The following is a 25374-nucleotide window of genomic DNA, read 5'->3' as shown; positions in this document are numbered from 1 at the left end:
AGAGAGAGAGAGAGAGAGAGAGAGAGAGAGAGAGAGAGAGAGAGAGTTCTGTTCTATATTTTTAGTCCTTTACCTTTGCAAAGAAATAGATTGGAAGAGGTCCATCCTCTATGCTCTTGGTATGCCCCTTAATTTCAAATGGTCAGAAAGAAGTATAATGTAAAGGAAATTCTGACAGTCCAGCTAATGGGGACTCTGGTCAAAAAGTAGTTGCTGACTTTAAAAGCCCAGAATGCCAAAAGGCCACAGAAGATGAAAGGCATCTTACCATATGTTATTGCAACTATACTTTTAACCACCGCCCTATCTTCAGCTTTGGTAGAGAAAAGTTTTAACAAAACTCTGAAACATTCTTGTAAAACTTTTCTTGAAATCTCTTTTTAGAGCTTGTAATTCCAGAACAATCAATAAATCTGACTTAAACTTAATTCTAGTGATTAAATATTTCCCCACTTGACAGACCGGGACCACAATAATCTTACTTTTGCACCCTGTTAACAATTAAGGGGGAAACTTTTTTGGTCTTTCCCTCATGATATAAAACCATGTGGGACAAAGCTACGATTCTAAGGGTTACTTCACAAAGGAGGATAAATGAGATAACTCCTAAGAAAGAAGGGCAGAGTTGGTTGGAATTGAACTAAATAAAGTCTTTTCTTCTTGTACATTTCATAAATGCAACAAGCATTTATGATTCTAAAGATCTGTTATTTCAAATAGCATGGTGAGTTTAGGGTAGGACTCCTAGCCATGGTGCAAGTGAAAAAACATTGGTTCTGAAGTCAAAGAACCTGGTTTCAAACCCCACCTCTGATGCTGACTACCTGGTTGACCTCAGGTAAGGCAGTTAACTCCCCCTGTCATTTTGATTGAATGTAAAAGGAAAGTGTTGGGTTAGGTGATCTCTGAGATACCTTCCAGCTCCAGCATCAAAGTTCCCTTCCATGTAGCAGAAAAGACTGTGGTGGAAAATATCGAGAATGGAATCTCAGAAACTTCTACTTCTTTGCATTCACGCCGTTCTCTGGGATTTCACTAGACAAGTAGCTGAGGGTGCTACCGATAGGTCGTATCATAAAATATCAACAAAACAGTGAAAGCAACAAATAGTTATAATGAGGATTCATCTAGGACTTTAAAGCTTGCAAAGTACTTTTCAAATTTTCTCTCTTATCTCATCGTTATACCCTGGGACAAATTCAAGGAGAAGTGATGGAGTACTCCCCTATATTATATGTACAGTCACATCATAATGCCAGCTCTGCTTATGGGTTTCTCTTTAGGGTTCTCAATTGTTTTCTTTATGCCTTATCCTGAACAATGTCACCAATGGCACTGATGGTCCTTTCCTAAGCATTCACAGAGCTAGAAAATTATATTTACAAATCTCCAAATTAAATGGCCCTAACTCATCCCTATACTTGAGAAAAAAGAAACTCTGATGAGAGTTAAGACCTTGGTGATCTTCTCAAGGGAAGAAACAGTCCTGCTTTTTGTTTGGCCAGGTTTTATGTGAGCTATCCATTCACAAACAAACAGCCCTGGAATTCAAGTTCTTCTCTAACCTCTAAAATGTCACTTTCCCAAGTATCCTTTCTCACTCAACTGAATTATATATCTAAGCATATTTATTTTGTTCCTGGTTCTCAGGTTTATCATTTTTTGATTACTGTTTGCACTTGCCATCACAGCAGAGGCTAATCTGGGTCTTTAAGTGAATATGGCTCCTTGTGTATGAAATGCTAATTAAGCATTCCATTTCTATGCCTCCAAAGATCCTCTGATCTGAAGAAGAGACTGTGACTACAGATGCATATATGAGGTTAAAGTCAGCATGGGTCTTCATTAAGTTCATATTTAAGGAAATAATTCTTCCATCCTACCTTGGAATCCATTCAAACCAATGTCTAGCCCAGACATTTTTGCCACCTTTCATTCCTGCCCTAATGGGAAGCCTTACCCAAGGATCTCAGCTCACTCTCTCTCTTCTAAAAGTCCAGAGCCCTAATTCTCTGTCCCACTCTTATTAGCACTAATGAGCTAATGTACTCATAGCAGCTGTAGCCAAAGAGGAAGGGAGGGATTTAGAAAGAATGGAAAGGATTCAAACTATGTGTGAACAAAATAAATTATGTCTCATCTCCTATATGCTCCTGGAGTTATCCAAGAGATGCTTTCAGTAAGACAAGAAAAGGTGAGCTCATTTCCAATTATTTTACTTAATCACCAAAAGCAGTTATTCTATCTACCTATACAATAGTCCATAGAACATTAAGCATAAAGGAAAAATAACAGGATAGAACTTGTCCCAGGACTCTTTTTATCTTAACTATACTGAATAAGATGAGAGGAATGAGATAATACTACTATAATGACTAATGATAATAATTATGGAACTGGACCATAACTAAAGATAAAAACATAAACTTCCAAGTATAAAATTGATCCCCAAAAATTAAGAGCAGAAAAAATTAACTAGTTAATTAAAAATCAGTGACTGTAGTCATACTAAGCTATACTAAACTACTTGGAATAAAAAGCATTATTAATATGGAAGTCAAAGCCCCAAAAGAAGAGAGACTCTGAAATGAGCCAATGTAGAAGGTGGGAGGAAAAAGAGAAGAAAGCCAAACCATTTGGGAATAAAAAGCACTTAACCATCTTCACTGCCCTCTCTACTCCTGGAGTTGTCCCAACTATCAGCAGAAGATGAACTTGCATCCCAATACTTTCATCCAATTAAATAATAACCATGAAAGAATAATAAGATAGTGAATTACCCCGGGAATGAGATACATGGAAGTGAAAATGAAAATGAAGTAATAACTGGTATTTATATAGCACTTTCAAGTTTGCAAAGTGCTTTTTACATACCATCTTGGGTCTCTCAACAAACCTGTAAGATAAGTGTTATAGGCATTAATGACACCTTCTTAAAAATGACAAAAGTAAACTCAGAAAGGTGAATTAACTTGTCCATGGTCAAGGGCAAAATTATTCATTGTCAGAAACAAGATTTTAACCCAGCTCTTCCTGACTCTACATAGTGTGATAGTAGAATTTTGGAGTCACCTTGTTGTTTAACAACAAGAACAAAAAGCTCCTACCCATGGACTAATGTCCCAAATTTTCCTAACAAACAACAGAGACTTTCATTACTTGGCTATGGATAATTTTTTTTTTAATCCTGAAAGATAGTTACTCAAGTTCAATGACTTAAGTTTTGTTGTCGTTCAGTCATGTCTGACTCTTTATAACCCCATTTGGGGTTTTCTTGGCAAGGATACAGGAGTGGAGCTCATTTTACAGATGAAGAAACTGAGGTAAACAGGGTTAAATGACTTGCCTAGGGTCATATAGCTAGTAAGCATCTAAGGTCATATTTGAACTCAGGGTCTTCCTGACATCAGGCTCAGTGCTCTATCCACTGTACCACATGACTGTCCAACTGAGGCTTAAGGGACTGCTATGAAACCCTTTCCTGAAAGCATATTTGATAGAGGGGAGGGAAGGAGTAAGAGGACAGTAGTTGCCTGGTGGGTACAGAGATTTTGGAGAGGAAGAAAAGGAAACAAAAAGTAGAGACTGCTAACACAAGGGGGCAAAGATGGGGAGTTGACTGTTCTATGACATGAGTTGTTTGGGAAAGACTCTAGGATTCTCCATATTTTGTTAAGGAAACACAGATGACCACTTTTTTTTTCATTAGCTTTCCTTAAAGCTTTTGTACAGAAGTCAGAAAGAAGAGGAATTCTGGGTTCCTGAGTCTTGGTACAGTGACCTGGTACCTCACACAATCCATGGCATAGAATATGCATTCAATAATTGCTTTCTGATTGAGTTACTGAGGATACAGCAGGGTTCCTGATTAATTCAAAGAACAGATTCTGTAAAATAGTCACATTATTCGAATTCATACTGCCTATTTCCCTTGGGCTAGAACCAGTCACCATAGTTTATATCATTACAACTTCAAATAGTGTGGATTTGAATACATGAGGCCACTTTGTGGAATTCGTTGTTCTTACTACTCAGGACCTTGCTGTATTTATTTGGGGAGATTGTATGCTAGTACCCCCTAAAATGCCCCACTATTGTACTTCCCTATGACCTGGAGGTAACCCGGTCTTCTCAAAACCTGCACCAGAGGAGCACTAACTAGAAGATCCCTCCCAGCCCCAAAGCCTCTAGGCCTAGTAGTTCTACCTGCTACGAAAGGACCACTCCCTACTCCAGGGTGATGAATATTTCAGCCACAGCATGAAGTTTTACCAGAGCTTTGGTCTGTCAGACAATATCTGTGTCAGGCACCCAGGGGGTTGGACAATTACGTGCCCTTAGAGTATCCAAGTATCAAATAGTTCCATTTGTCAAAAGGTCCAAAGCATCAAATGTAAATCATTTACAACCATTTTAGTCATGATTAGGAGGGGGTCAAGAGTCTAGAACAAGGGAGGCAGTTGTTCCCCTGGCCAGACCACATTTGACATGTTATGTCTAGTTCTGGGAACTACATTCTTTGGTCCTGACATGATAAGCTAGACCGTGTCCAAAAGAGTGATCATGCTGCTTAAGGGCCTAGAGACCATGCCATGAAAGCTCATTTAAAGAATCTGGGGACTGTATTTGAATCCTCTCTTACATTATGCTGTGTACATGTCAGCGCTATTTTTTCTCTTATTTCATGTTTAAGTTTTAATATTTAAGTTTATGATATGCTTTTTCTTTCTTATTGGGTATTTAAGTTTAAAATAAAGTAATTTTTTAAAAAAAGAAAAATAATCTGGGGGATCTTTGACTTAGAGAAAAGGAGAATTTAGGGGACCATCAAGTATTTGAATCACTGTCAGGTACCAGACTTGTACTGCTTGTGCGTAGCAGACAGAACTAGGAAGCAATGAGTAAAAGTGACAAAGAGATAAAATTAGTTTGATGCACAAGAAAAAAAAAACAACAATTTACTAACAGGGCCATCCAGAAGTAAAATGGGATGAGCACTTGTCAGAAATAATGTAAAGGGGCTTTTTTTTGTTCAGTCATAGATTGAACCAGAGAGCCTTTGTTGAGGTTCCTTCCAACCATGAAACTCCATGGTGATACAGTTTGTACCAAAAAAAAAAGTATTAGTTTTTTTTTAAGTAGCTTTAAAATTGCACCAAGCTTTTAGGATACCCTATATAGTCCTTAGCTATTAAGCCTCATCTCCCAGTATTGCATACACACACCCTCCATCAAAAACAGGCCTAACTCTTTACTGCCCCTTGGTCACACCAGGTTCACTCTGGTCCCTTTGCCTAACATGCCCTCCTTCTTCCTGCTGCTTAGTTGAATGATATCTATACTTCAAGGCCCAGCTTAAGACCTGCCTCCTCCTTCCTTCATATCTCCAACCCACAGTTATCTTCCTTATCTCAAAACTCTTTTTCTATTTATAGTCAGTACAGAGTTTATTACAGAAATGATTCATAGACAGACAGATATCACATATGTTGGGCAAAGCCTTTTTTGTGAAGGCAAAGTAGCCCATCTTTTATCTCAATTCTCACCCAGCCTTTAACTATCAAATGGGATTTGCCTCAGACAAACTGAGACCTGGGAAAGACCTTAGCTTAAAAAGGCCAAGGTCTACCTCTACATCTGGGGCCATCGCCAGTCATCCTGACTTATATCTTGTCACTGGACTCTGATGACTCTAGAGGAGAGGCTGACAACTTTGCATGGCTCAATTCACTTGCAAGTCAAGATGTCACCCTCATGACATCAGCAGTCCTCTTCCAGAACCAAGGAGGAACAGCAACAAGGATTGACTGAAAAGACCTCGTCTTTTCTTTCTCTTTTGCTCTCCTATGGTGCCCTGTATGGGGCTGAGAGAACTCCAGGAAGCTGCTCAGCATGCAGTTGATTAAATTTTATCTCCCAAAGTTTTTGTTATGGAAGAGAATTTTGCTCCTTCTGGCCTTCCTGAAAGGCAACTTTGGGCTTCTCCTTCCTTCTGCTTTCTCCTTTGGTTCACTGGTACCTGTTTTCATGCATGCATTTCTGAAATAGTATATAAGATTACTAGTGAAACTATCTTCCTTCAAAGAGAATTCATTTCAGCAAACACTTATTAAGCTCCTGCCACATCTGCCAGCATATGTGCTGCTATTCTTCATGGGTCATCACCCTCCTCTCCACTAAGAGAAATAGAGCAGAAAAGCATTCATTAAGCACTTACTGTATGCCAAGCACTGTTCTGTGTTCTCAGGATACAAATGGAATATTGAGACAGTCCTGCTCCCAAAGAGCTCACAATCTAATTGGGAAGGTCAAAACATATAGGAGAGGAAGGAAGGATCTTTCATCATTTTTTGTTCAGGATCAAGATTAATAACAGCTAATCTGTATTAATCTTATTTCAATACACTTGATCTGATTTCAGCTGCATTTATTTTTCACTTTTCACTTACATTATTGTAGTCCATGAATATTCCTGACATTTATTCAACCAGTTCCAAATGCACCTAACTATGCCATCTTCTGGTTCACTTCTCTCCATTTTGTCCACTAGCATAAAATCACATGCATAGTTTCAGGTCCCTGTTAACTACTTTGGTCTATTCTCCCTAGTGCCAAGATTGTCCTTTTCTTAAAGGACATAATGTTGCTGTGGTTAGATCACACCTTGTCTCATTTCATTAAAGGTTTGCAGAACTCTTAATGCAAATAAAGCAGGTCTGTGACACTGGTATTAACACCATTGCTTAGATAGCACACATGCCTTTGCATTAAACATACCTGATATGAGGAACAAACTTAGCAGGGCTGAGCCTGAATATCATGATTCATGTCAGGCAGGGATAGACTGTCATTTGAGGTGGCAGATATTGGCTAGGCAGAAAATCCTTCCCCCAAGAATCAAAGATGGTGGCAGCAAACCATTTGATGAAGCATAATAGGATATGGGGTTATTTAACTGGCCCCCCTCCTGCTTACCTTGCAAGGTTCACTAAAATATTCATCAGGTCTTATCAGGCTAATATGCTTCTGAAGGAGCAATTTTCTGATGCATGAGACAGGACAATATGAAAAAGAACATTAAGAAAAATATCTTATTCCAAAATGAAAGAGAAAAAAGATCATTTAGCTTCCCTCATGGTGTTATCTATTCATGAAGAACTATGCATTTAATCCAAAGGAGGGCACAGGGAGGGCTTTTATGTTCTCACCTTCAGATTACCTTCATGCAAAACTCAATCAATTTCACTCCACATCCCATTGCTTCCCACCCACTCCCAAGAAAATCCTACCATTACTGTCACTTGTGACATCTAAGTCATAAGTACAACCCTGGAATGTCAGATCTGGAGCCAACCTGAGGTTCCATCTAGCTTAATTCCCTTCATTTTACAGATAAGGAAGCTGATGCTTACCAAGTAGATATTACTTATCTAAGGGAGGGAAATAATATTTTATTCTAGCTAGAAGAGTTAATTGAAATGCATAAACAAGTTGTTGTATACCACTCTGTAAATACCAGTCTCAGAACAGAAGGAGCATAACCCAGGTACAAATCTAGAACTGAGTTCTGGAACTTTCAGAGCTTATTAATTTTGAGGTCCTTCTTGGAAAGTGGTAAGCATTTGGCTTCCACGGGATCCTAGCTGAGAAATTATCTTAAACTTAAGTGTCTGAGAAGCATTTTTAGGTCTTATGTCTATTATAAGCATGAAGGAACTCTAAGACTCACGAACAGCTGAATGTGCATGCCAACTGGTATCAGCTACAGAGAGTAGATTCAGGAGCATTGTTTAAAAAAAAAACTCACTCACCAAGCTCTCCATGGTTCCTAAACTTTCCTTACTGAAGGACAAAGCCTTTGGTTCTGTTGAAAAATTATTTTAAATTTTATGACTTGGAGAGGGAACACAGTGTCTGAAATTCAAGCTACCATGGAAATGATGGAGAATAGCAGCTTACATTTATATGCTAGTACTTCACATTTATATAGCACTTTGAGGTCTACAACACTGCAAATATTTCCATTCCTATTTTACAAATGAGGATTCTGAGAAATTGGATAACTGGTCCATTCTAGGTCACACTCCTAGTAATTAAATGGCAGACCCAATGAGTCACAGTAGCCCTTTAAGGTGGAAATCTATGCGTTACCATTGCTATTTTACAGATGAGAAAGAGAAGTCAGATCCCAAGTATTAGAACCTAGGTTTTCTAACTCTGAATAAAATGTTTTATTCCGCAATTAATATTGACATCAAATCTTTTCCTGAGAAAGAGGCTGCTAAGTGGTCTACTCGGTGCCTGAAACATTTAAGTGTAATCAAAGTTTCAATCTTCTTTAATTACCAGGAAAACATCAACAGAAAATTGGGTTTGGGACTCTTTTGAAATTTTAGCTCTCAGATTAGCTAACAGAACACAGTAAACTAATTAAACTTGCATATTATTGTCATGTAACAATGCTGGAGCTAATTCCCGGAAGAGAGGGAAATAATAAGTTGCTATTAAATCGCCCCTGATTCCCATTGGTCAACCAAAATTAATTCTCCACAAGTGTGAACAGCACCCTTGGCCCAAAATATAACTGCTGTGTTCCCAGTTTGGAAGAAAATTTTAAGTTAGAGCTTTAACTGTCTGTTTTAGATTAGAAATAGATATAAATTCATAATGTGTTGATCCCTGATGGATTTTACTCAAAGATTTCATCCTTGGCCCTTTAGGGATGATGCCACAGAGGGTGACTCTATCCTTTCTAAAGTGACCTTGGTATCCTACCTCATCCTCACTTTCTTCCTTTGTAAAGGAGATAATAATACCTGGCCCAGGAGGATCATAAAATACTATGAGAAGCAAATAAGATGATAGTTATAAAAGTTCTTTGCAAAGTATAAAGTGCTATCCATAGAACCCTGGACCTGCGGTCAGGAGCACCTGACCAGATACATCCTAGGAAATCCATGCAGCATGTAACAGTTTTAAAGGAATTCAACAATAAGTTTTCAAGATATCTCGATGAGAAGATTTCTAAAGAGTAGAACATCTCTCCAATGGCATTACTGTTGAGTCAGATATCTTGATATAGTAGAAAGAGAACTGGTCTCAGAGTCAAGTGCATGAGCAGCCTCTGACGTTTGGCAAGTGACCCAACCTCTCGGTGCTTCAGTCAATTCTATATGACTCTAAGTTCCAGAAAAGGCACCATATTGCATTGGTAGAAGTTCTGCATTGGAAACTTCTGAAGCCAATGAAGGTCTAGTCCCTCCCCCAACCCCCCAAAAAATGACTAAGAAGACATCCATATGTTTACTTTATCATCTCAAAAAAAATTTAAGAATAGCCTATGTATATATTGAGGGTATGTATGATGAAAATATGAGAGAAGAAACAAGCAGACTTTTGAAAGCAATTCTGTATCATAGATCACATCTGCATGCATTAGTTCTCTATTATAGATCACATCTGAATGCAACCTCCCCAGCAGAGTATCTCCTATGCATATAAGGAATCAAGCAAGATCCCTTGATAGATGCCTCTGAAATATTAAAAGACAGAGGAAGATCTCTAGTGCATTAGGTAGATTTCCATGGAGGATATAATGGAAAGATACGGGCAAGAAGGCATTGATGGGTCATTATCTCCATCTCCAGAGGGATTATCTACACAAGGGAAATTATGGATTGATCACAATATAGAAGTATACTAGTTGTTTTCAACAGCATTTGAAAAACAGTGGACTGGGATTCAGGAGACCTGGGTCTATTCTCTCAACTCTACCTCTTAACTTCCTTGGCTTTCTTCAAGATTCAGCTCAAATACCTAATTTCTGCAGGAAGTCTTTCCTGGCCCATCCAGCTGCTACTTTTGGCTCTTCTCTGCCATATAGTTATATATGTGTTGTTTTACCTATTAGAATACAAGCTCCCTGAGAGCAGGGACTGTTTGGGGTTGTTTTGTATTTTTTTTGGTCTTTCTTTGAATCTCCAGTGCATAGTACAGTGATTGGCACATTTTGTTGTTGTTGAGTTGTTTCAATTGTGTCCAGCTCTTCATGACCCCATTTTGGAGTTTTCTTGGCAAGGATACTGGAGTGGTGTGCCATTTCCTTCTCCAGGTCATTTTATAGATGAGGAAACTGAGGCAAACAAGTTAAGTGACTTACCTAGGTCACACAGCTAGTAAGTGTAAGTGTCTGAGGCTAAATTTGAACTTATGAAGATGACTTTTCCCAATTCCAGACTTGGCCTGCTATCTACTCCACTACCTAGAAGCCCATTTGACACATAGTAAACTCTCAATAAATCCCCAATGATTGACTGAATAACTAGCTTTTTCCTTGGGTACTAAACTTCTTTGGCCCTTGGTTTCCTTATCTATGAAATGAAAAGGTTGAATTCAATGATTCCCTGTGCTCCCTCCCAGCTCCAGCATCCTGTGATTCTAAGATTGGAATTTTTCACATGCGTTTATTTTGTCTCTAAACTAGAGCAGTCTGATGCTCCTCAAGGGCAAGGGTAGGGTCTTGTCCAACAAAGTACCTTGAAGAGGGAATGCCCAGAGGAGGCACTCAATAAAAACTGGAGGGTTGATTGAATAGCTGATCTGACCCTGTTCCTTAACAATATAAATGACCACATAGATTGACAACTCTCCTGGATAAAGACCACCAGTAGTTCATTACTCAGTTTTCAGCTGTAATGATAGTTGAAACAAAATCAACCCCCTAACAATCTCCTTTGCTCACAGAATAGAAATGATTTGATTAAAAAGCTGTTTTGTGATCTAAACGGAAGCTAAGTTGTGTCTCTTTCTTATTAACTAACTCCATTCCATTTTAGTCTTTAATGTTCCCAGGGTAACTTAGGACAGCTTTTCTATCTTGGGGTTATAATTTTTTTCAAAATATGATTAATTGTTAGTAAGAGTAATAGCTGGAATTTATACTCTAAGATTTCCATAGCACTTTTCATATATCTCAGTTTATCCTCACAAAAACCCTCTGAGGCAGATGCTATCATTATTCTTCTTCTCATTTTACAGTTGAGGAAACTAAGGCAAACAGCAGTTAAGTGACTTGCCCAAGGTCAGACAACTAGTAAGTATCAGAGGCTGGATTTGAACTCAAGTCTTCCCTACTCCCCAGTCCAACATTCTATCCATTGTATCACCTACAATATAACATCAATAAATAATGAGTTGCAATTGCATAATACTTTATAAGGCATTTTTACATTATCATCTCATCTGATCTTCACAGTGTTCCTGTTTGTAGACCAGGGATTATTATCCCCTGTTTACAGAGGAAGAAAATGAAGACCAGAGAAAGCCAGTGACTTTTAATAAAACCAGTCAAAGGCAATGCTAAAACTGAATAGAACCCAGGTCTCCTAATTCAAAACTTTTTCCACTAAACTTTCCACAGTTAAGGAATTTCTAATATTTGTTTCCAATATCCCCAGTACATTATAGTGTATTCAAAAGATCAGAATATGGTGCTGATGCCACCCCACCCACTAAAGCAAAAAACCAGAGACATGCCTAAGAGATGCTATGTCCCTTAGCTCTGCACTCCTTAGGACCATAAGTTGTTCTCTCCTCCCTGGCTATTCCTTTTTTTAAATTTGATTCATTTTTCAAGAAACAAGTATTTATTTTCTTTCCCTCTCATAATCCTCATCCAACTAGAAAAGCAAAAGGGAAACAGAAAACCCCTGTAACAAAGATTCATAGTCAAGCAAAACAAATTTCCATATTGAACAAGCCCAGAAAAATAGATATCATTCTTCATCTTCAGTTCATCATTTCTATGTCAGGAGGAGGGGAGCCTGCTTTATCGGTCATCCTTTGGAACTGTGGTTGGTCATTGCATTGACTAGCATTCTTAAGTCTTTCAGAGTAGTTTGTCTTTACATTATTGTTATTGCATAAATAATTCTCCTGGTTCTGCTCCCTTCATTCTGGATCAGTTCATACAAGTCTTCTTAGATTTTTTGAAAGCATTCCAAAATGGAAAAGCATTTCATTTTGAAACCATTTCTTACTGCAAAATAAAATTATATTACATTCATATATCATGATTTGTTCAGTCATTTCCCAAATGATTAGCAAACCCTTAGTTTGTGATTCTTTATCACTACAGAAAGAAACTGCTATAAATATCTTTATACAAATGGGTCTTTTTTCACTTTCTTTGATCTCTTTGGGCTGTGGACCTACTGCTGAATTGCTGGGTGAAATAGTATCCACAGTTTAATGACTTTAGGGCATATTTCCAAAATGATTTCCAGAATGGCTGTACCAATTCACAGCTCCCTAATAGTTCCTTATCAATCTTATTTTCCAAAACCCCTTCCTAACACTAGTAATTTTCTGGTTTTGTTATCTTTGCTAATCTGATCACCCAAAACATTTTCCTATCTTTTGCTTCTGCTGCCACTACCACTTGATCCTACAAACTGAACTCCAGAGACACCTTGAAATGATCCATTCACTTTTTTAAGTTTATTTAGAACACAGAATGGCCAACATGAAAGGGAATTTAGAGATTATCTAGTCTAACCTGTCATTTTACATAGAAGGTAAACTAATGGCCAGAGAGGTGAAGTGATTTTTTCCATTGTTGCACACCAAGTTAGCAGATCATAAAGTAGGACTTCAAGCATAAAGAGCCCTCATAATCCCTCTACTCTAACTCCCTCAATTTATACCAGAAGAAACCTAGGACCAGAGAGATTAAGGATCTCCCCTTACTAGAGGTTTTGAAGTGAAGGCTGGATGGCTATTTGTTACAGATGTTATAATTTAGTTATAGTTTGATTGTATGGCCTCCGAAGTTCTCTTCAATTCTGAACTTCTCTGAAATCTGTCCCTTATGAAACAGGGAGTAATAGAAGACAGGCTGTTGGATTTGGATTATTCTTTGAGCATATCAATAGAATGTATGGCAATATATATGCACACATATATTATATACATGTGTCATATATAAAATATATTATACATAATGTATATATTATATATACACATATATCATACATACACATATATATTACACACATATATATGTATAATCACATGCATTTTAATATGTAAAACAAACTACCCACCAAATATATCAAAGGAATTGACCTCATAGCTACAGATATTCTGCTGAAAGTTGTGTTTTTACTAACTATACCATGGTAATTTCCATGTTCTCGTTTAGCAACAAATTCTTAACAAGTTGCCCAGAGCATTCCAAGGCATTTCATAGACTACATCAACATGTCTGGTCAAGGACTTAAGTCTCAAAAACAAGTATTTTTTAAAATAAAAATGAATATTAATATGTATTTATCTAATGCAAATGAAAACAAACTCACCTTTCCCCCTACATTCCTCAACAAATATGAGTACTTTCCTCTAGGGCTGTATTCCATATCTCTGTTTGTTTCTTATGAATTTTTTTCATTCTACTTCGAAAGCAAATATACAACCTTATGGGCTATGACTAGCAGTGACTTATCAGAGTTAAGCTCCTAATAAGTAAAAAAAGATACCTTCTCCAGAAATGGGGCTGAAATAAATCCATCCATATTTAAAGTTTGTTTATACAGGTTCCAATTAATTTACTTTCTTTTATGATTTTAATTTCTTTATGCCTTCAGAAAATATTAGTAGGGATGGGGAACACAAAGGTTCCAGTAGAATCCTATCATTTTTAATTTAAATAAACATTTATTAAGCCCTTACTGAGTTCAGAGAACTATGTTAGGTTCTTGGGAGATACAAAGTTTAAATTAGACCTGGCCTTTGCACTTAGGAAACTGACAGTCCAGTAAAGAGGATATGACATATGAATCAATGAATGACAACTTATTGAAAGCTTTATATTGCAAAGCACTAAGTGCTGAAAACAAATAGAAATTCAAAATATTTTTGTTTATGCATATTTCCTCACGTGAACAAATACTAAATCTGAAAAATATATATGTATGTGCATATGTAGACGTACATATATGTGTATATGTATACATATATATGTATGTGTGTATGTATATATATATATATAGGGTTAAAAGGATAGAAATGAAGTCCTCTTTGATGCTGGAGGGGAGGATTGCTATTAAGTGGGGGTGGGGAGGAAAGAAGTTTTCAATATAATTCAAAAATCCATTTTAAGACCCTGCTGTAGGCAAGGCTTCATGGCAGAAGTGTCAGTTGAGGCCAGGTAGAGTTTCAGCAGGTAGAGGGATAAAGAGAGGAATGAGGTTGCAGGCACAAGGAAAAACTCAAGCTAAAGCAAGATGGCATAAAACTACAGAACTATACAGAGAAGAAGAGCAAGTTGCTGGGTTTGCCTAGAGTGTGACGTATATGGAGGGGCATAATGTGAGATAATGCTTGTGGGTTACATTATGAGGGGGTAGTTCAACTAATATACATGGATGAGATCACCAAGAGAGAGAATAGAGGGATACAAGAGGGCTGAGTGTAGAACATTGGGGAACACCAACCTTCAAGTGTTGGGAATAGGGATGTGAATCTATGAGGGGATGGAAGATTGGAGAGGTAGAAAGGAAAGAGGAAAGTGGTGATGTTTCTGAAACCAAAAGAGGCACCAGTATTCACAATGAGGGTGTGGGTGATGATGATGATGATAATGATGATATTCCATTGTTTCAGTCTCACTTGACTTTTTGTGACCCCATATGGACTTTTCTTCGCAAAGGTTTTGAAGCACTTCTCCAACTCATTCCTGATTTCAGGTCCAGAACTCTATCCTCTGCATCACCTAGCAGCAACAAATGCTACAGTGATATCAAAGTAAAGGGGATTGAGGAGGGGATCATAGAGTGAGACAGGCATTAGCTGAATGGTAAAAGAAGGTTAAATTCTTTCCATATTACTATTCACAACAACTGTATGAGGTAAATAGAAGGAAAGAAACAGTATTTATTCAATGCCTTTTAGGTGCCAACCATTTTATAAATATTATCTCATTCTATCCTCTCTGTAGGTATTATTATTATTCTCCCTATTTTATAGTTGAGGGAACTAAAGCAAACAGGTTAAGTGCTTTGCCCAGGATCACACAGATAATATGTATCTGAGACTGGGTTTGAATTCAAGTGTTCCTTGCTCCAGGCCCCACTCTCTAATCCCTGCACCACCTAACTACCTTTAATATAGATAGAGCAGGTATTTATCTTATGTAAGGAAACCCAGAGTTAGGGAGGTTAAATGACATGTCCAAATCATGTGACTAATAAGTGGCCAAGCCAGGATTTAGAGTCTAATCTTCCATTTCCAAATCTAGTCAATTCTATATCCTTGCCTCCTCTTCTCTTTCTTCTACTTCTTCCCTTCAATTTTTTTTATTCTTTCTTCTACCTTTTCCCTCTTTTATTCTTATCCATCTCCTCTGTAATGAAAATAATTTATGAAACAATTTTTTTTTCCTACATGGCACTCTGCTAGACGTTATCTAAATTGAGTCTAAACTAAGCTTTTGGCCATCCAAGAAAACCAATAATTATATGGACAGAAATAGTCAACAAAATGAATCAAATGTTTGCATCACTCATTCTTCCAACAAATTAAAAAGTGTTGGTTGAGCACATATAATGTGCAAGGAACTATATTATGGTGTAACATGTATCTCTGTTCAGGGTCTATACAAGCCAAAGGGTAAAGATACTTCACAGTGACTAAAGAGGGCATTGGAAATGTTGCATACTGAAGGAAAAAAAGCTTCATTTTCTCCACAAATTACTTAGGAAAGTCTTCCTGAAAGATGTAATTCAGGAGATAGATGGCTTGCTGAGCTGGCACCTGGGATAAAAGCTGAAGTGTTCAGATAAAGAACATTGTGGAAGTCTCTGAGTTCTTCAGAAGTGTCAAAAACTGAGACTGAGAACCAGATTAAAAATGTAATTGAGAAATGTTTAACAAAATAAATAAAAATACAACAAATATAGATGATGCTAATATGTGGTTTTCTAAGTCAGTATATTTCTATCTGAGTTTGTTCTACATGAAAGAGCTACACAAATAAAAGTCAATTCCATAAGGATTTATGGTCTTCCTTAGCTCCTAGGTCCAGTGCAATTGTCTTCCTTCATAACTGAAATAAGAAACTATTTGATCATTATGGGAAACATCTAGTTTCAAAAAGCTCTCTCTTTCTTGTTATTGCTTAGATTTGTGACAAGGAGTGGCATTACTACGTCGTCAATGTGGAGTTTCCTGTGGTGACCTTATACATGGATGGCACGACATATGAGCCTTACCTCGTGACAAACGATTGGCCCATTCACCCATCACACATAGCCATGCAACTCACTGTTGGTGCATGCTGGCAAGGTAACCCTCTTGAAACCTAAAAGGACCCCAAAGGTCCAAATATTAGACCATTCCTGTGCAGAATGGCATGTAGTAGGCACTGAATGCTAAGTTGAATTAAAAGAAGCTTTTAGAAGGGAGTAATTAAAAATTGTAGATATTGGCCTGGCTAATTTTACTAATCCTTTCCTGATAAAAGAAAGATTCTGGAAACTACCTACTAATCCAGACAGTAAGCTTTTCAGATAATAAATTTCCTGGGTTGAGCCAGATGTTGATTTTAGATAAAAAAGAACTATACCCATTGACTGCATGTTGCTAATGATTTTTCTTGCTACTGACCCTCTGATAATTACAAACTGGAAACTGAGAAGAGAAAGGCTTCTGATGTTCTCACAAATACCAGGAAATGGCCACCTTCTTTTACCCTCCGCCCACACCTCTTAGGAGATGGCAGATTGTTTTACAGTCATCTTGTAGAATTCAAAATGTCCATTGTTTTTAACTAGATACATATTTTGCCACAATGTTTTATGCAGTTATTTCAGAATAGTTCTTCAATAAATAGCAACTTGCTATGATTAATTGTTTAGCTACAAACTAGAACCAGAATGAATTAAGATAAGTGGTGTGGTTTCTCTCTTTTGGGATCCCCCAAAATGATTTAGAAAAAGGTAGAAGTCCCACTTGTGACTATTATATTAAAAAACCATTCATGTTTTTTAGTTTTCTAGAATCTACTCTTTCCCCCATCCCAACTCAGTCTCCTGAACAGTATTAAGTTTCAAAAGAAAGCAGAACCTTTTATATCATGATGATGACAGGAAATTTCTCAATATAATTAATCTTGTGATTATTTGTCTTTTAGTGGCTTCCATCTATTTTCATCAGTTTTTCTTATTCCTTTGAATTATTTTTTTAAATTTTCTCTTTTTAATCATCAAAAATCTGCCTTCCCTCCCTTTCATCCTACCCCCACTGAAAAAGCAAGAAAAAAACAAACAATGAAACAAAGTCAAGCAAAACAAATTCACTCATTGGCCATGTCCAAAAACGAGTCTCAATCTGTCTGCATTGAGTTACTCATCACCCCTCTTTCAGGAGATGGGTAGTATGTTTTATCATGAGTCCTTTGAAATCATGGTTGGTCATTATGATGATCCAACTTCCTAAGTGTTTCAAAGTTGTGTGTCTCTATAATACTGTTGTTATTGCATAAATTATTTCTCCTGGTTCTATTTACTTCACTTTGCATCTGTTCACACAAGTCTTCCCAGCTTCATCTGAAAGCATCACTTTCACTATTTCTTAGCACCATAGTGTGTGTGTGTATACACATGCATGCACACACATACATACATACAAACACATAATGTAAAATCACTTTTCAGACATCCATGCACCACCTCAGCATCCAATTCTTTGCTACCACAAAAAGAACTACTATAAGTATTCTTGTACATACAGGCCTTATTCTTTTTTCTTTGATCTCTTTGGGATAGAGACCTAATTGTTCTATCACTGAGTCCAAACGTATAATTATTCCTTTGAATTTCGCTTTTTTACATCTATGTATAAATATTTTTTATTTTATAATACATTTAGTTATCACTAACTCTATTAACAGAAATGTGTTAAACTACCCATTTAACTGATATGGACATGGTTGTAGCAATAGCAGTAGTGGTGGTGGTCATTAAATGGACCATAATGGATTTGGAAAGTACTCTAACAAAAACCGCAATAATAATACTAATGATGATAACTGGCATTTATATAACATCTGCTATGTACCAGACACCAGGCTAAGCACTTTACAACTGTTGTCTCATTTAATGCTCATAACAACCCTAGGAAGTAGAGGCTACAATGATCCCCATTTTATAGTTGAGGAAACTGAGGCAAACAGAGGTTAAGTGACTTGCCCAAGGTCACACAGATAGTATGTGTCTTAGGCTGAATTTGAACTCAGATCTTCTTTATTCAAGACCTAGAGCTGTATGCAATGCACTACCTGGCTACCTCCAATATAGTAGTAATTGTATTGATATTAAGTGTTGCCTCCTGTACAATATTAATGAAATACAGGCCCTTTCACCTAAGGTAGCTATAAAAGAAATTATCACCTAGATGAGGGAAGAAAATTAATAAACATTCTCAGAAAACATGATAAATATGTCAAAAACCCCTAGAGAAATATTTTTGTAACAAGCAGACCTCACTTGACTAAGTAACAGTAAAGGCTGCTAAGAGGTTCCTATCATCAGATTTGTTGAATGTAACTAAGGGAGGTTTCTCCCTCCAGATGGTGTCTATGAAACAGATGAGATCACAAAGTCACAGAATGAGAGTGTTAGAAGGGGTCTCAGTGGCTATGTAGTAGTCCAAGCAATAAATGAAAGGAATAACCACTATAACATGCATGAGTGTTTGACCAGCCTCCACCTGAAGACCCCCATCCCCAACCAAGACTACCCATTGACAGTTCTCATTATTCACAAATATTTCCTGACCTCAAGTCTAGGTTGGCTTTTTAACAACTTCCTTTCATTGTTCCTGGTTCTGACCCCTGGGGTAAAAGAATATGTCAAATTCTCCCTCCACAGGCCTTTCAAATACTTGAAGATAGCTATTATGTTGTCCCCAAAGTCTTCTCTCCCCCCCGGCTCAATATGCCCATCTCTCAACTAGTGTTCATATGAGATGGACTTAAGACCCTTCACCCCACTGGATGCCTTCTTCAACTTGTCAATGTATTTCTTCTATGTTTGAGAGTGGAATTCAAAGGCTCTTGAAGGCTGGCATCTATATGAACTCAGCCAACAATCTGGCCACAGGGAAACATCAAACAAAAGGCTAAGCCACATGAATTTGTTTATAGAAATTGAAAAGTTTATGATGGCAATTTGGGCAGCTAGAGGGTACAATGGATAAAGTGCCAGGACCAAGGTCAGGAAGAAGAGTCTTCCTGAGTTCAAATCTGACCCCATATACTTACAAGCTGTGTGACCCTGCTTAAGTCACTTAACCCTGTTTGCCTCAGTTTCTTCATCTGTAAAATGAGCTAGAGAAGGAAATGGCAAACCATTCCAGTATCTTTGCCAAAAAAAAAAAAAGAAAAACCCAAATGGGGTCACGAAGAGTCAGACATGACTGAAAGGACTGAACAATAACATGATAGCAATTCAGGAACAAGAAAACACCAAACAGGAATTACAAAAGAAATATTCCTAAAGAGCCTAGACTTAATGATAAATGCAGAGTATGCAACCAAAAAATGAAGATTCTATGCAACAAATCACTGCAGTCTGTACAAATCAAGCGCTTGCCAAAAATATCTCAGAAGACATCACCTATTGGCTAGAATTATGCATCAGAAACTCGCGATCTTTCATGAACAAATGACAAATCTTCATAGTACAAATACAGACCTCAAAATATCCGGGAGACCTCAATTAGAAAATTGTACTGGAACCAGAGAATTATCCTAGTTCAAACTGATACCTGTAATCACCCAGACTAATATCAGTCCTTGAAAATGTAAAAATATTTTCTGTTATTTCATCTTGTTTTTGAGACTGAGTCTTTATGTCTCACCCAGGCTTGAATTGCAAAGGCCACTCATAGTTCCAATACCATTACTAATCAGCATTGGAGCTTTGACCTGCTTTGTTTCCAACCTGGGCCACTTAACCCCTTCTCTTGGCACCCTACCCACTAATACTTACTAGTGTTAGACTGAGTGAGGACACTCAATTTGTTCAGTCCTATAACAACTCAGAAATCCAAAGCTCAGGCAATCCACTAGTCTATCTATGCCTCTCCCATAGCAGGGATTACAGGTGTGCACCATCACATCAAGAAAGATCAACATTCTTAACAGATGTTGGCATACCAAATAGTCAAAATCCCAAAGTTGTGTGGAATAAAAAGACTTTCAAAATACAGAGATCAGGTAAAAAAAAAAAGATCAAATTCATCTGGTACAAAATTAGCCATAAATCATTCCCATCATTTTGCTTCCTATTGTAGCTATACTGAGGAGATTTTCAACAAGTCTACAGAAGATAACCTTACATTCATCAGCTACATCAAGAAGATATTTTATTCATCTGTGTAACAGTCTGCAGAACATTAAACATAAAAGAATAATAGCAGGATAGCAACTTATCCGAGGACCATTTCTATCTAAACTCCTTAAAAAAAGACAAAAAACAAGATGATTAATAATAATAACCATAATAGTAGCTGGCACGTATATTTTCTGATATTTGCATCTATAGGTGTTATCTCATTTGAGCCCCACAAAAATTCTGTGAAGTTCTATAGGTTTTACTTTTCCCAAACTTAGTCTCAGAAAGGGTAAGTGACATGCTCATGGTTATAAGGCTTATAAGGTTATAAATATCAGAGATGAGTGTAGGAAGCCTTGACTTCTCATCCTGGATTAAATAAACCCCTGCTAAATGTTACTTATATTAACAACTTCCCTGTATTTCATACTTTTAGAACTCCCCTTCCTGAAGGCTCTGGCTTCTTTTTTCAAGGAAAAAAAAACTCAAGTCTATCTCCTTTTTTTTAAGACCCATTCAAATTTCTCAACCTCGACCTTGACCACAATCAAAGTTAAATCTAAACGGAAGTCGGTGGCATGAGGCACAGCCAATGCCAATATTGCAAGACTATATACATACTTATGTATGTATGTATATGTTTTTAACATCTTTAAAAGAAGCATTATAGTGGAAAAAGCATAAGACCTGGATCCTTGTCCTTTCGTAACAGGTAAAAACTTAACTCTGAACCTGTTGCTTCTCTTTTCAGATAGGATTGGATTAGGTGATGTCTTTAAGATCTCTTCCTGCTTCAAATTCTAGAACCTAATGATGCGCTAAAAAAAAAAGTACAAAAGAGATGTTTAGACAATAAAAAGAAAAAATACTACTAGCGGCAAATGCTTTTTCCAAACATAATACCAACAGCTCATTGTCCTATTCCAGTTGGGAACACCAAGGGATATTTGGGGGGAAGATATAATAATCCCCAGTGGTATTATCCCTCAAAAGTCAAGGATAAAAATCCCTTAGTAGTCCAGAGATCAACACATGTATCAATTCATGTAAACTCTCCTTGAGCCTATATCTCTTTCTAGCCTAAGAGCAAGCTGATGCTGTAATTAAAAATATCCTTCCAAACTGAGAACACAGCAGTTATGCCTCTAGTCAAGGGTGCTGCTCACATATGTGGGAAATTGAGCCTAGAGTTGACTAATGGGAATCATGGATGATGTAATAGCAACGTGTTATTTTCTTCTTCTGGGAATTTGCTCCAGCAATGTTACATGACAACAATATGTCATTCTAATTTACTTAATGTGTCCTATTAGCTAATCTGAGAGCTGAAATTTTGAAAGGATCCCAAACTCCATTTTCTGTTGATCTTTTTTTCAATCATTAAAGGAAGATTGAAACTTTGTTTATACTTAATGAATCTTTCAAGCACAGAGGTTGCATATGTTGCATAATATATTAATTATAAGAGAATTCATTTACAATTAAGACGTACTTCATGCCAAAAAAAAATCAAACTCCAACCTCTGTTTCCACTGGCATTGCCATCGTTTTGATACTTTAGTGATTACCAGGAATGTTCATATCTATAGGCTTTCCATCTCTGCCTCATCTACTTAACTGAGGGGACTGAGCTAGGTTATTTCCAAGGTCCCTTCCTTCTCAAACATTCTTTGGTTCTAGGTTGAGTTCCAAATCATTTGTTTTAGATCAAAAGTTGAGAAACTTTTCTTCTTTTGGGGATGACTCCTAGAAGGAAAAAAAATTAGTTTTAAAGTCTAAATAGCACTCGGCTAGGAGTCCAAATACCTGAGTTCAAATCTCTTAGCTTTGCTTTTTACTAGTCAGTGGCCCTGGGTATATTACTTCATTTCTCCCTTCCAGGTTTATTATCCAATGATATTATAAGTAAAAAAGGAAGCTGAGTAAGTATCAGGTTTTTTTTAAGAAAAAACCTGAAAACAAAGAATATAAATTCTTCAAAATACAATAAATAAGAAAGGGTCTACTTTGGTTCCATGGCATTGCTATTTTAGTGAGACAGACAAAAAGGAAAGGAAAGTGAAAGGGATGGTGGTGGGATTAAGGGAGAAAAGAGAGGATAGGACAGGATAGATTAAGAGCTATCTGTCAGAACCATGCTATATCCACCTACTAAAGCACAAAGACTGGATTTACAACCACCCAATGGTGTCTCACCTTGATTCCATTTCTATGAATTCCTAGGTCAACTCTCAAGTACTCAATAATCTTCACATTTGGATCTTTGGTCAAATACTTGTCTGATAGACTGGCTAAAGAAAGGATTTTTCCAGGTGTTACAGGATAATAAAAAGTGACCTTAAGGGATCATTTACTTTGACAATCCTACTGTTCCTAAGCTTAGGTAAGACTCAGACAGCTGTCTTCTTTTCAGACTGTGTCTATTGCCATGATTGAAGGCAGATGCCATCATATTGTTCAAGCTTAGTAAATCTGTGTTTGTGGAGCTACTGACCGAAGAGATCTTTTGGGTTGCCTCTATGTGTGTCTGGCTATGAGTTTCTTGAGGTTATTTATTCTGATGAGACTATATTCAATACCGATTCTAGAAAGAGTAAGTTACCATATGACAGACATGTGGGTGTCTTGGAATCTCTCTTTTGCACGACTGCTTTAAAAATCAGATTGAAAGTTCTTTTAGACATAGCTGCTAAATCAGCCCATTCCTTTGAGACTGTGATGCATATGTTGTTTTCCTCTCAAAGCTTTATGGCATCTGCTAAGACTTTGATAGGGTACTGCTTAGGGTAACCAGGGCATGGGACCTTTGGCAGCCAGGAAGCTAGACTGAGGACATCTGGTGCCTGGAGTCAGGGTAAGAGGGACATCATAAAATAGAAATAAAGAGAGATAGTGAATGGAGAGGGGGGTGAGAAGGATGCTATTTGGACCTCACATACTGTACCATTTTGCCACAGGCTATGCTACCCTGACAATCTCTGTATCCACTAATGAAGAACTTTCATTCCTCCACAGCATTATGGACATGGTTATGCAAAGACATAAGCACATATGACATACTTTGTTTAGGCATCTGATCATAGGATTTAGAGCTAGGAAGGACCATGGGGTTCAATCCACTTGTTTTGCAGATTTGGACACTAATGTTCAGAGAAAGGAAGTGATTCATTTGAGGTCATACAGACAGTAATCCTGGCACAGAGAGGATTCCAACTCATTTCCTCTGATTCCAAATTTAATACTCTTCCCACACTATCCCTTCATTATGTCATTATTTGATCATATAAATATGGGAGGACAGTGTATTTTTTTAACACTCACCTTTAGCAGCACAAAACTGGTACCCAGTCAGCCATGAAAGTCTCTTCATTAGAAGAAAACCCCATTTGCAGGTGGAATTTAAATCAAGCACAAATGAAGGAAACACGAATCTACTTCTATTTATTTCTCAACATAAATACCTAAGCTGACATGAAGAGGCTGTCACTATATGTACTTTGGGGGTAGGAGGCAGAAATTTTCCTGCCACGATGAAATCTCACCACTAACTCTGCTTTGAAGAATATCGATATTTCTGATCTGTAGGTATGTTGGCATGAGGGACAGTCTTTATTGAATCTAGGCATCTGGATTGACATCATTTCACCTAGTTCTGTTAAGAACTTATACATTCTTATAATCGTTTAGGAATCAGGAAGACTTTAATTCAAATCCTGCCTCAGGCACTTTCTAACTGTGTGACCTTGAGTAAGTCACTTAACTTTTGTCTACCTCAGTTTCTTCAATTGTAAAATGGGGATAATATCTACCTTCCAGTGTCATTATATGGATCAGATGAGATGTTTGTAAAAGCAACAACCACTTAGCACAGTGTCTGACATATTGTTGGTACTTAATAGCTGTTCCCTTCCTATCTCCTTTCCCTCTCACTCACCCTCCATATCCAGTCTCCTATTAAGATTCTAACTTGTGAATAGAGCACCGGCCCTGGAGTCAGGAGGACCTGAGTTCAAATCTGGCCTCAGATACTTGACACTTAACTAGCGGTGTGACCTTGGGCAAGTCACTTAACCCTGATTGCCTCACCTCCCCCCTCCAAAAAAAAAATCTGTCTCTACAACATTTCTCACATCTACCCCCTTTTCACCCCAAAACAGCTACTATCTTAACTCATTCCTTCTTCACCTCTCACCAGAACTTTTATAATGGTTCTCCCTTTCTGTTGTATCTGCTTTACCTAGTTCATCCTCTACCCAACTGATATAATCTTTTTTTTATAAGCAATGGAGGTTATGTAACTTGCTCAAGGTTACATGGCCAGTTATTTCTGGGTGTGGTGCTAAGTATCTGAGCCTGGATTTGATCCAGTTCATCCTGAGACTGGAGCCGGTGCTCTTACTCGCTGTGCTACCTGGTCACCCCGACATAATCTTCTTAAGCCATAGATCCGACCTTCCAACCCCTTGACTTGAAAATCTTGAGCAACTCCCTATTGCTGCTAAGATAAATTTAACCTTCATAAACCTTCCATTTGTTTCCACATTATTTCACATAAACTCTTGCCCCCTACCCTTTACACAATCTGAAGGTGCTGGTCCTATATTGTGATTTCAGTGGTTTAAAGGACTCGCAAGAAACAATACTACCTCTCCCAAGGCAGGTCCCTACCTTCTCTGCAATTTATAATCTTAGAGACTTGCCTAAGATACCGAGAAACTCAGTTATTTGCCCAGGGTCACACGATGAATCTGAGTCAGAGGTAAGTCTTGTGCTTAGGTCTTCCTGGCTTTGAAGCTGGCTTTCTACCTATCAACGATGCTCCCTCTCACTTTGTATTCTACATCCTCTATAGCCTCACCAAACTGGCCTGCAGGCTCTTCTCTGAACCGGACAGTTCATCTGTGTTCACACAAGCCACCCTCCATGCGTGGGATGTACTTCATCCTGTTGCCACCTTGGAGGATCCTTCTCTTCCATCAAG

General features: G+C 37.6%; 1 protein-coding gene across 1 annotated transcript in view; it reads left to right on the top strand.

Moving 5' to 3' along the window:
• CLSTN2 (calsyntenin 2) overlaps positions 1-25374 on the top strand; it is a 982335-nt gene that overhangs the window by 895281 nt on the left and 61680 nt on the right. Inside the window, exon 9 of the mRNA XM_069063864.1 lies at positions 16179-16341. Within this exon, the coding sequence (XP_068919965.1) occupies positions 16179-16341 (163 nt within the window). The remainder of the gene's footprint in view (positions 1-16178; positions 16342-25374) is intronic.

Source organism: Petaurus breviceps, unplaced genomic scaffold (genome assembly GCF_028583685.1).
Source record: "Petaurus breviceps papuanus isolate PSGF00001 unplaced genomic scaffold, PetGlider_PUasm1.0 90604, whole genome shotgun sequence".
NCBI classification, from domain to species: domain Eukaryota; kingdom Metazoa; phylum Chordata; class Mammalia; order Diprotodontia; family Petauridae; genus Petaurus; species Petaurus breviceps.
The sequence above is the reverse complement of the archived record's forward strand: the minus strand, read 5'-3'. Positions and strand labels throughout refer to the sequence as shown.